This window comes from Juglans microcarpa x Juglans regia, chromosome 2D (assembly GCF_004785595.1).
Source record: "Juglans microcarpa x Juglans regia isolate MS1-56 chromosome 2D, Jm3101_v1.0, whole genome shotgun sequence".
In the NCBI taxonomy this organism is placed as follows: domain Eukaryota; kingdom Viridiplantae; phylum Streptophyta; class Magnoliopsida; order Fagales; family Juglandaceae; genus Juglans; species Juglans microcarpa x Juglans regia.
Window position 1 is genome coordinate 20698817 of NC_054596.1, and position 13423 is coordinate 20712239.

The 13423-nt window shown below is 36.6% G+C and overlaps 1 protein-coding gene across 1 annotated transcript; it reads right to left on the reverse strand.

Annotated features, from left to right (window-relative positions):
• Window positions 1-667: 667 nt before the first annotated feature.
• Window positions 668-2354, reverse strand: LOC121248872 (desmethylxanthohumol 6'-O-methyltransferase-like). Its single transcript, XM_041147477.1, has 2 exons — window positions 1496-2354; window positions 668-1001 (listed from the first exon to the last, which is right to left on the reverse strand). Exons 1-2 carry the CDS (start codon window positions 2261-2263, stop codon window positions 702-704), a joined length of 1068 nt encoding a protein of 355 aa, XP_041003411.1. The 5' UTR covers window positions 2264-2354; the 3' UTR covers window positions 668-701.
• Between the last annotated feature and the right edge of the window lie 11069 nt (window positions 2355-13423).

Sequence of the window (13423 nt, forward strand, 5' to 3'; positions counted from 1 at the left end):
TTTGAGAAAAATATTACATATTGTTCAAAGGCCCTAAAATTGTTCTAACAAATATTATATATCATTCAAACGAGTACATTTACAGTCAAAAGGACATTTTATGCAATTTGCTTTCGAACGCATCCATACCAATCGATCAAAGATACAAGCTTAGAACGTAATTAGCGTTGTGTTCAAACGTGATATCTATTTAAATGGTTTCTCACACCATCGAACATTACATATATGTTCAACCATTAAATATACTATTCGAACGTGTCTCTAAATAATATGGTTGAATGTATATATATTAGAATTCAACTGAACATGCAATGCCATGTGTTCAAACATTCTACCTTGTTTGAACGCGATATGTTGACTGTTCCAACGTGAATTTGGGATGAAAATTTTTTCTTCTCGGAATCAGATTTACGTTCGAATGCGATCCAACTGTTTCATTAAATTTCGTCCCCAAAAATATATTTGGGATGAAAAGTTGAATTTCGTCCCAAAACATCTTTTTGGACGGTGATATTGGGATGAAATTTTTTCATCCCAAAACAATCTTGAATGCAACAAAAAGACCTCAAAGGAGCTGCAATTAGTTGGTTTAACATTGAAATCTTAAAACCTCAAACTCTTTATTACTTTTGCTTTTATTCATTGCTGCAATAGCGTTATGATCATATAAATTAGGAGACTTCACTAGTTCTCTATTAATTTCATGCTGGGTGGGCCTCTATAATAGATAGAAAAACAGGAATCTTGATGATCTTGTGGTGGGGAAAGCCTCCTTCTTCGAGCAATTTCTTCCAATCCAGCTCTGTCCTCTCCTTTCCACTCGGGGCTACTGTCATCATTATCAAATCGAATGCTAAGCCTGTCTCATCAAATGGTCCGTTTCCATTGGGCTCCAGAACATGTTCCACAATAATAATCTTCCCAGTCTTCTTTGGTATTGCCTTTACACAGTTTTTTAAGATCTTGATGCAATCTTCATCGCTAAAACCGTGCAGTACTCTCTACATGAAGAAAAGAAAAAAGTCATGGGTCGACGTTACCTGTATGTAGTCTGTATGGGTGTATATATAATGGTATATATCAAAGCTACTGACACTAGCATCGACATGGAAACTCTAATTGGCAAATTAATCATTTAGTGTTAATACAATAAGGCAAGCATGTATTTATATTCAAATTAATAATTTGGTTCCCACAAAAATAAGTAAAATCTCTAGATAGATTTGCATTTTTCAGGGTCCTAGTGGAAGAATAGAGATCTTTTTTTTTTATTTTTTTATTTTTTAATAAGAGTACAGCCTTTAAAATCGAGTCGAACTTCTGAGGTAAAAATATAGACATGCATGACACCTTTGGCTTACATCTAATCAAACAAATGGTTGAATTGTCATGCATGTTAAGCTAGCAAATGAACGAACGAGACTAATATTTGTGAATGTACTCAAACATTCATAATTAAATTGATCTGAAACTGACGATTGGGTCGATTTACTACCTTTAATAGAATTGCATCAGCATTAGGAATGGCCTCAAACATGTTACCCTCAACATGGGAGACCCCTTGGTGCATTGGTGCCGTTGTGATAACATGAGGCAGATCGAAGTTGATGGCTTTGATGTGTGGATGTGCTTTCACAATCTTAGCCACCATCTCGCCAGTCCCACCTCCCACATCCACCAACGAGCCATTAATGGAACCGAACCCTTCTCTGTATCCCCATAAGATGGGCTCTGCCACGAGCTTGGCCGTGCAAGCCATTGCATCGTTGAACATTTGATTGAATTTAGGGTTGTTGTGGGCAAAGTCTATGACCTCACAACCATGGACCTTGCTGAAACCAGTGCCACCTTCCTTGACACATTGGCTAAGGGAAAACCAGGAAGTCATTAGCCCTGGATGGCTTTGCATCAATATGAATGGAACCAGGCTAAATTCAGAGCCTTGCATGAGCCATCTTGACGTGTGAGCTGTCAACCCATAGAGAGTGATCTCCCCAGAGTCTGATGGCTGATGATGAGTGGTGAAGATATCTTTGCGCACTAGCAATCTCATGACGCGTGCGAGGTTGTCGACGTTTAGAGAGGGAGAGTCTATACCAGCAGCTATCTGGGATAGAGTGATTGGGCCACCGTGGGAGTGTATGATGTCAACAATGCCAAGTTCCAAGGCACATCTCAGTGCCATGGAGTCCGTAAAGGCAAATATGTTTCCCCAAAGCTTTGCTTGGCCTTGCATCATTGCCTCCATAGTTGTGAGTTCCATTTTCTCACTCTCTCTTATGGAGTAATACTCGTGCGATTTCAATTGGTATATAAAGACAGAGTAGAGTTTGGTAGCTACATGCCCCTGCCTATGGCCCATGGGGAGGGAAGGTAGAACTCCCAAAGCCGGTGCATGGATCCTTGGGAGCCGTCTTAACAATAAATCCTCCTAATTAATAAAATAGATCACTAGCTAGAAATATCATCAAGTACTTCATTTAATCAAGATATATATATTGCCTAGGCCCATGCCTACGGGCCGGAGGCGGGATGGTAGAACTCCCAAAGCCACTGGCATGGATCCTTTGGAGCTACCTCACTCTCAGTACGACAAATTATGCTTTTTCCTGAAGTGATTTTGTTGCAATTAGTTTATATATATTCTTGTATGAATTGACTTTTTTCTGCCACATCAAGCCGTAACGGACTCACCGAACTTCCGAATCAGAGCAAGTTTTTCTACCTAATTAGCAATTTGTGGCCTTAAAAACTGTCATATATATATAAGAGTTATAAATGAACAAGTCTATTCAACATTATAGAGTTATAATTTGTGGTTCAAGATTCGTCCGGTTAAATCCGAAATTGGTTTCATTCGTTTATTAAGTAATTAACTTCTTCGCAAATAGAAAATTATTATCGATTGTTTAATGATACATTTTGTATAAAATCCGGTTTCACTCGTATAAGCTCAAATAATTTTATAGTTATTTTTTTTTTTATAGTATTATCTTTAACTTTCTAGGGAAAATTTATGAAATATTTACAAAAAATAGGAGAAAAACATGTTCATATATAATACTATGCATATAATTACTTGAATCCTTATAAATACAATTACTGGTATATGAATATAAAACTATATAATCATATTCACAATTTGTTTTTTCAAAATATTTAGATAAAGTCATGAGATATAATTTAAATAAGGAAAGGTTTTGATTATCTTACAGGCCGCCAGTTCTCTAGATCTTTTTTAACCTAAGCTCATGTATTCGGTTTAAATTAAGGAGTTTATTTATTATCTTTCATTTATATGTTATTTCCGCAATTGAAGAGTTTATTCGGTTTAACAAAAAATATTACTAATTAATTCAATTAGAACATTGAAAAATATTCTCTTTGTTAACCATCCGAACCGTACGTGCAATAGCAACTTATAAGTATTTAAGTATTTATAAAATTTGGTAGATCTGGCCTAATACTACTCCTTGTAAGCAAAAAGTACTTGAGGCGTCAATGTGTATGCTCATCGAGGCCATTTGCGACACTGCAGCGCGCATGAATTCCAACCATAAAGTCCACTTTTTAGTTATAGATCATCCACCAATAATCTTTCCTATATAAGAAAAGATATTTGTAATTATAAATTGTGCAACTGTCGCGTGATCGTTTTGAAAAAAATGAATAAAATATGAGACTTATATAAAAAAATTAATTTTTTAATAGTAAACCCTACTATTTTTCAAAATGATTACGTGTCGTTTACATACTTTACAAATGATCTAGTTTATCTTGGGGTTGTATATAAGCAAGTACACACTGTTGGAAATATTTTCAAAATGGTTAATTATATATTATATTTATTAATATTATTTTTGGGTTCATTTTAGAAGTTGTGAATTACTTAATTAGAAATGAGAGAAGATATGGAAAGTTATAACGTTTATTACAGTTTGGGTCTATATTCTAACCATAAGCCTTTAACTGGCTTAGTGGTATGGAGGCTTCCCATTTAACCCATGGGATTGTGATCCACACCTCTTCCATAGGAAGGATTTTTTGTTGATTTATGAAGAGTTGCTAAGGCCAGCACCAAGGCATGCATGCATGAAGCATTGCACTGGCTGGGCTCAAGGGCACGCACGAGGTGTAGCAATGCATTAGGAGTGGCTCCATGCGCGAGGCGCTACGACGCATTGAAAAACAAATTTTAATTTCCCAAGTGCGCATGCAGTGATTCAAACTGGTGCCAACCAGTTGAAGAGGAACCAAGGCAACCATTGGACTAAGTCCAACTGACGGCAACATACACAACATATATACCTATTCCGAACAGTTTTCATCATTCACAACTTTTGGCCATCTATAAATAGCCACATTGGCCTGCCATTTGAGTATCCCACAATTCAATTTCGAATTCTCTCTCTCCCAAAATTTTCACTTCTTCAAAATTTGTTAGAACTTGTTAGAATCTATTTGTTCTCAAGAAGCAAAATCTGAGGGTATTCGGAGTCTAATTTTGTATGTGCATAACGCAGTTAGACAAACAAACGTGTTCTGGGTTTCATCGTATATTGGAAGTAAATTCACTTGTAACCCGTGTGCATACCGTTATTGGTGGGGGCGAATATTATCTTAAGAAAAGTAACATTATAACGCACCTTGAAGCAAACTTTCTCTCACTATTTATTGTTTTGCAGCCCCTTTTGTACCAACAATGTTAAGACAATATTAGATTACTAATGGCACATAGTTTGAGAGAGTTTGTTGTGGATTCTGTTAAACTAGAACGTTTTGATGGAGCCAAATTTCGACGCTGGCAAAAGAATATGCACTTTCTGCTAACCAGTTTTAAAGTGGTGTATGTTCTAACCACTCCTATGCCGTTTACAAATGAGGATGAGATAATTGCTTAAAGTCAGGCAAGAATCAAATAGGAACAAGACAACTAAATCTACAAGGGTCACATCTGCAGTGCAATGTCTGACACATTATTTGACGCTTACCAGAATAAAGCAACTGCTAAGGATCTGTGGGATGCACTTGAGGCTAAGTATCTTTTAGAAGATGCTATAAGTAAGAAATTTCTTACTACCAAATTCTTCAATTATAAAATGATAGATTCTAGGCCTATTGTTGAACCATTCAATGAAATTATGCATATTCTTGATCAATTCACTCAACACAATATGAAGATGGATGATTCTATATCGGTATCATCAATTATCGATAAACTTCCTCCATCATGAAAAGAATACAAAAGAAGTTTGAAGCATAGAAAGTAAGAAATGTCTCTAGAAGATCTAAGACAACATCTTTGTATAGAAGACGAGATAAGGAAGAGCGTGACTCTTTGACCTCCAATATGCATATGGTAAAGGAAGGGAAGACCCACAAAACTGGACAACCCAATCAATCCGGATATGAAAATTGGAAAAGAAAGAATAACTTTAGAAGAAAACAAAGGCACTTCCAAGGCAAGAATCAGAAGAAACTGAGTAGAAATTGCTTCCAGTGTAACAAGCCGGGCCATTACAAAAGAGATTTTCGTTTTCTTAAAAAGAAACTACAAAACTCTGACTCCAAAGAGAATTTTGTGGTTGTGATTTCTGAGGTCAATATTCTCGAAGGAGACAACTTTTGGTGGATTGACTCTGGAGTAACATGACATATTTGTAAAGACAAGAGTTTGTTCAAAAAGTATGAGTCAGAAGAAGATGGATGTGTTATATATGGAAAATTCATCCACTGCTATAGGTAAAGGCAAAGGCACAAAAGATTTAGAGTTCACCTGTAGAAAAATGCTTACTCTCAGGGATGTATATCATGTACCAGAAGTTAGGAAAAATATTGTGTAACACCCTGGCCCTTTGGACTTTATTTTTTTTTCTTCTTCCCTGTTTTTCACGCAACCACGATGTCGTTTGAGGTGAGCTTCTCTTCCACATGCATTTTATCCTTTCAACGGTTTTTCACTTTAATTTTTTTGCACTCTCGAAAATTTCTCCACCCAAATCTTCATTATCTCCACGTCTAGGAGTTTGAACTTCCTTTCCGTTTTTGAGTTCTCTCCCAACAAACTCTTTCTATCCATATCATTCAAGCTCTCGGTTTTCTCTTTCAAAGTCTTTCGTTCACTACAAAACCCGATGTAGACACCATAGCTCGGGGCCATCACCCACTGCTGCGGCATTGCCAACCATCCCCCACGGCCCAGCTTCTCCGTGTCCTCAAACGAAAACCACCCCACGGACGTGCACCACCCAGCCACTGCCTTGTACACACCACCACCTTGCCAGCCTCCCACGTTCCCTCGGTTCCAACCACCACTTCATGAAGGCACATTGCTGCCGCCCTTCACCGTGAAACCAAGCCACCTTCTAAAGCTAAGAGGCCTCTGTTTTCACATGCCAAAAATAGAGCAACTCACCATCAGCTCCACCTTAAACCGCAACTCCTTGTGTCAAGCGAACCCACCACGAGCTACCCAGCCACCACAAGCGTCGCACGGTGCAGCCCTTGCCACACTCGAGCAACCACCCAGTCACCGTGAGCCCTATCCTGAACCACCATACCCAACTTGGAGTCGTCGTGAGCCACCATCACAGCACTTTCACCCCTCTCGACTACTCCCTGTCGGCTTGATCTTCATGTTCTCTCCCTCTCTTTGAACTCCACCGCTTGCCACGAAAGAGACTGCTGTGATTGTACCTCGCCAGCCTAGACCCCTACACCTTCATGTGTTCCCTGCCTTTTCTTGTTACGCCGTGATCTCTCTCTTTCTCTCTCTGTGTTCTCTCCCTCTCTCATGTCTTTCTCTCACACTCTCCCACTCTTTGTGCCCTGCCGCCACACCCAGCTGCGCCACTGTCAACATCCACCCATTGCCACTCCAATCCGTTGTCACGAGTTTCCCTCACGATGAGCTTGGTTCCATCGCACGGTATGGTTATGTTTCATTCCCAGAAATCTGCCCATGCATTTTATGATGTTTCCTAAAATATCCCTGTTATTTGGCAGGTTCTATTTTGGGTCATTTGTCTATCTACTATACTTATAGTATAATTTTGTGAAGGCTGTGTTTTAATATAAGATCGTATAAAGAAAATGATTTAAATTATATTATGTTAATCCCTTGTCGTATAGTTTTTGGAAAGCAAGTTGAAGAAATTGTTTTCAGTATAGTTATATTACTTTCAATAGTAAATAAAAAGATTTTCAATTTTATTAAATGAGTTTCCAGCTTGTTACATTATTTGAATTTGATATAAGTATATTATTAAGTTGTAAATTAGAAATATTTAATCTGTTTTTAAACACTGACCCGATTATATAATACTAGTCCTTATGGTTTTTAAATTAGATATGATTCAGAATATTTTATGAATTACTGTTGCTTAAGAAATTTATGAATTTCCTACTACATTATATGTTGGTAGTATTAAATTATCGTGTTAATTTATAGAGATGTGAGTTTTAAATATGATTAAGCTAATTTTTGAAATGAATCTAAGTTGTTTTGCCATATTTGATAAGATTATTTTATAATAAGTTAAGACTATTTTTTTTAATGATAGTATAGTTATTAGATTTCTGATAACTAGATAGTTATCAAAACTATTTCCGTAGTATGAATTTAAGTAAATGGAGAGTTTTAACAAGTCTTTTTAGAAGTTTAGTAACACTTAGTGTTTTGTATAGGTGACGATTGACATTCATTCAGCATGATTGTGGGAAGATTCAGAATAGTACTTAAGAAATCTAGGTAAGCGGGGTTCATATACTAGTTTTGCATAAAAGAAATTAAATGAGGTTGACTTTAAAAATATGCATGCTTTTTTTTGAAAAGAAATCTAAAAACGACCTCAGATGTTTATTCTGCATATGCATAAACTCAATATACGAGAAATTATTTTCTGTCATGACTGGTGTAGACATAAGCTAATTTTGTGCATTCTGTTTCTGAACTATGTAAAAAGAGCGAATATGAAAATCTAAAAGTTTTTGCTATGAATAAATGAAGATGTTTTGATTCTGTTTATTTCGAACATGTGAAATGATCCGATGTTATCAGTATTTTGTTTTGATATGATGTGCCATCTGAAAATCTTGGCATGAAGTTCTGATTCTGTATCTGAATGTGATATGTTTCTGATGATGTTCCGTTATGTTTCTGTTAAGGCCCAGCCATGGGTATAATGGTGGTTTATAACGCTACCACGGGGTGAAACATGGTATACGGCCCAGTCACGGGTATAATGGTGGTTTATAACCGTACCACGGGGGTGAAACATGGTATACGGCCCAACCACGTGTATAATGGTGGTTTATAACCCTACCACAGGGGTTAAACATAGTATTTATCCTGTTGTGATGCTATGAGATGATATGAATATAATGTTTCAGTTTGGATATGCCAATGGAATTTCTTTTTGGGAATAAGTTTGTTTTCTGAAAATTTTGCTCTGATGTTTTGTACCAAGTTTTGTTTATGCATTCCGAAAGTAAATATGTTGTTTCTGTATTCTAAAAGAAAATGTTTTGTTCTGCATATCGAACGTTATAAATACTCATGTTTACATGCTAATATATGCTCTCCGCTTACTGAGTTGTTGATAACTCACCTCTTATCTCCTCAATATTTTTCAGATATTTTGATGGATCAACTGGGGATCAAGATTATGAGGCATTGGGTGTGATGATTTAAGTATAGTGGTCTAAGCATAAGAAGTTTTTTATGAGTATTGTCGATGTTTATTAAGAAATTTTATTGTGTTATGATGACTTAGCATTTTGGGAAATTGGTTATATAGAGGAAAGTAGATTGAATCGAACTTTCTATATGATATTGGGAATTTGGAATCAGTTTTTATATTGTTGAAATGTGAGTTTAAGTGTTAGGAAGTAACTTTCCAACTCGTGTGGGATTGGGGCGTTACATATTGTATATGGGGTTGTCTTCTGAATAAGTATGAGTTTAAATTAGTATTTGAGTTAGATAAATTTGTTCTGACCAAATGAGGTAATTTTGTGGGGAAGGGATATATGGGTGAAGGCATATTCGAACTCAATATTAATAATAAAGTGAATGTTTCTGCTTATATGCTTGATTCATATTCTTCATGGCATTGTTGTTTAGGACATATCCATGCTAAGAGACTTGGTAACATAGTTAATTTAAATTTAATTCCTAAATATACCAAAGATATAATAGATAAATGTAGAATATGCATGCAAACAAAAATTACAAGAAAACCATTTTCTAGATTAGAAAGAACTTCATCTTTATTTCAATTAATACATAGTGATGTATGTGACATGCATAGCACGCCTACTAGAGGAGGTAAAAAATATTTTGACTTTTAAAGACGATTTCTCTAGATATTACTATGTTTATTTGATGCATTCGAAAGACCAAGTTTTGGATAATTATAAGGCATATAAAAATGAAGTAGAAAATCAATGTGATGTCAAAATATAATGTCTTAGACTCGATAAATAAGGTGAATATCACTTTCCTGCTTATTATGAATCTGTAGGCATTATTCATGAAACTACTATGACTTACACTCCACAACAAAATGGAGTGGCGAAAAGGAAAAACAGAACTTTAGTAGAGATGATTAATGCCATGCTTACTAATTCTGGTTTAAACAATAGTTTTTGGGGAGAATCTATACTTACAACATGTTATATTTTGAATAGAATATCCCACAAGAAAACTAAAGTTTCTCCGTATGAATTATGGAAGAAAAGAAAACCAAACTTAAATCATTTTAATGCTTGGGTTTGTCGAGCTATAGTTAGATTACCTGAACCTAAGATAAAGAAGTTAGGACAAAAAGCCATGGAGTGCATTTTCTTAGGTTATGCACATCATAGTGTTGGCTATAGATTCCTAGTTGTGGAACCTAATGGTTCTGTTGACATCAATACAGTGATTGAATCCAGGGATGTTGAATTATTCAAAAATAGATTAAATGCAATTCCACTTTATAATGATAAAATAGTGAAATTAGACAGAGCACTTGAAAATAATGGTGAATCTGGTGAACCATTTGAACCAAAAATGAGTAAACGAATCAAAACTGAAAAGTCATTTGGACCAGATTTTGTTGTGTACTTGGTAAAGAGTATAAGAGATTCATCTTGTAACCAAATCATGATTGCACATAATGTTGAGAATGATCCTTTGATGTATGAAGAGGCTATGAAATCTTAGGATGTAGCTTTTTGGAAAGAAGCTATTAATGATGAAATTGATTCAATCATGGGTAATAATACTTGGAAATTAGTAGATTTACCCTTGGTTCGACGCCTATTGGTTGCAAATGGATTTTTAAAAAGAAATTGAAAGTAGATGAAACAATTAAAAAGTTTAAGGCAGGACTAGTAGCAAAGGATTTTACCCAGAAGGCAAGGTTAGATTATTTTGATACCTACCAACCAGTTGCTAGGATTGCTACTATCAGAACTTTGATTGCCTTAGTAGCCATCTACAAGTTTGAAATCCATCAAATGGATGTTAAGACTGCCTTCTTGAATGGTGAATTAGAAAAAACATTACATGGAACAACCCTTGGGGTTTGTCATGCTTGGCCAAGAATATAAAGTCTGTAAATTGGTTAAGTCACTTTATGGACTTGAACAAGCACCAAAACAATGGTACGAAAAGTTTGATAAAGATGCAGTGAACAATGGGTATAGGATACATGAATCTGATAAATGTGTCTATAGCGAGCTCAATGGAAATAAATGTGTTATAATATGCTTATATGTAGATGACATGTTGATTTTTGGCATTGATAATATGAGCATTGAAAATACTAAGAAATCTTAGTCATCTAATTTTGATATAATGTATTTGGGTATTGCAAGTGTGATTTTGGGTGTTAGAATTATAAGAAATAATAATGGTATAATTATAACCCAATCACATTTTATTGAGAAAATATTGAAAAAGTTTAATGACTTTGATTGCAAACCCATGGCTACACCTTTTGATTCGAATTTAAAATTGTATCCTAATACTGGGAGAGTAGTGGATCAACTTGAATATGCTAGAGTTATTGGTTGTCTAATATATGCTATGACATGTACTAGACCTGATATTGTATTTGCAGTGGGCAAACTTAGTAGGTACACTAGTAACCCTAGTCGTATTCATTGGATAGTTGTACAAAGAATTTTAAAATATTTACGAAATACCATAAATTATGGTACTGAGTACAACAGATTTCCTTCGGTAGTAGAAGGATACACGGATGCAAGTTGGATAACTGAGCATGATGATCACAAATCAATCAGTGGGTGGATATTCAACCTTAGTGGAGGAGCAATCTCCTAGGGATCAAAGAAGCAAACTTGCATAACTGACTTTACCATGACAACAAAGTTTATAACATTGGCTTCTTGTAGCAAAGAGATAGAGTGGCTGAGAAATTTATTGATAGAGATTTCGATTTGGCCAAAACCAATACTATCAATATCTTTGCATTATGACAGTCAGGCTACACTGCCGCAGGTCTATAGCCATATATATAATGGCAAGTCTAGGCATATTGGATTACTCACAGATGGAGTAATTACAATTGATTTTGTGAAATCTTGTCAAAATTTGACAGATCTGTTAACCAACGGACTGCAAAGAATTTGATGGGGAAGACATCAAAGGAGATGGTTTAAAGCCTATACAATAAAATCACAAATAATGGCAACTTGACTCAACTCTTGAACATATCAAGACTTGAGTTCAATGAGCAAAGTACATTATATGTTCGTGATTTGCAAGCACTATAATATTAAAATTAGTTCTCGATCTAATTTATCATCTCAAGGTTTGAAGTGCTTGGTACTGTAATGAAAAGGAGAAGCTGAGCAATATGCTCTTAATAGACTTATAATATAGTTCTATTAAAATGTTTAGTTACAGGACACTTTCGATAAGTCTACCTATATGAGTGTCGGGGGTGGTGCCACCTCCTATGCGAATTAGGCTTTGTCTCTAAAGTGCTCATGAAATCACGATATAGACACAAGGCCAATCCACATGTCAGTTTTTATAAAATACCCAAAGAGAAGAAAATTTATAGATGAGATATATCTGGCTAATCATATAGAATTGCTAGTTCAAAACATGTCTACTTTGTCATTATGATTAGCTTTGATGTATTTTTACCATGTGAAGGTTCAAGTCCAAAAGACACCTTCATTTATGTATAAGTTTTCCTATCCTAGCTAGGATGTATTTTGAAAATGGTGAGGGATTGTTGAAAATATTTTCAAAATGATTAATTATATATATTTATTAATAATATTTTTGGGTTAATTTTGGAAGTTGTGAATTGCTTAGAAAAGAGAGAAGATATGGCAAGTTATAACGTTTATTATAGTTTGGGTCTATTGTAACACCCGAGATCAACACCAAGCTGCTTTCTAAAATTTCTGGATTTATGCATATAGAAAGCTAGTTGATTTGTCGAATATTTATATGGGGCGATAAATATTTTTCAAGAGGCAAGTTGGAATATTGTTGCGTTTTGGTTTAAGGCTCAAAACTTAGAAAATAGTCATTTCATTTATTTAATTTTTTATATTTTATTTACTACCATACTTGGACCCAAATGTTTTTGAAATGGGCCAGAAGCCCAAGCCCGTGGAAACTTAGGATTCCACTCCATGCACACGCACGTCTCTGAAGAAAACTGAAGAAAAGTGTTGCCGTCTCCTTCCCCATCTCTCTCGTGCGCTGAAGCCGCCACCCTCCCCAACCTCCACGCTGCCGCTTAGCACTCCCCAAGCCCTCGTATCACAGTCCCCCACCCCCCACCGTGCACTTATGCAGTGCACCACCCATGACCAGTAGAGGAAGAGCATCACCACGGGTAGCACCACGTGAGACGCCGAGTCCACGGATCGCACGGCAAGAGACTCACCCACGCACGGCCAAAAACCAGTCTGCAGTTCCACGATTTTACTCAACCATCACACGGGAACTGCAACTTCCCGGAGGTCAGGCCGCTGCATGCTCCTCCACAACGCTGCCATAAGCCACCACCGTGACCCAAATGTGAACCCACTAGTGTAGCCACCATTAGCCAACCTGCAAAAACCTTTGTTCCTCACTCCCGAAACAGAGAATGTGTTCCTCCTACCTTGAGCCACTGCGACAACTGCCCACCGAGAGCTCCTTCATGTTACGGCCCCAGAAACCGCCGGCGAAAATTTCTGTCACCCCTGGTCCACCTCACGCCACCTCCGCCGCACGGTAATCTGCCTCTCTGCTTTCTCTCTCAGCACTCTCTCACTCCCTCTCGGTTGCTCTCTCTTTTTCTTTCTCTCGTGCTCATCCCAACTCGACGGCATCTCCGCTGCACTCCTGCTCCTCAGCCGCGCCACACTGTCCCTCCAGCCAGCCCCGTCGCACATTACCTTCTTA

Excerpts from the sequence above, each read along its gene's own strand:
- LOC121248872 (XM_041147477.1), bottom strand. The coding sequence starts at position 2,263 with ATGGAACTCACAACTATGGAGGCAATGATGCAAGGCCAAGCAAAGCTT. Across the intron at positions 1,002-1,495 it reads CTGATGCAATTCTATTAAAG|AGAGTACTGCACGGTTTTAG; the intron begins GTAGTAAATCGA and ends TTCTTCATGTAG.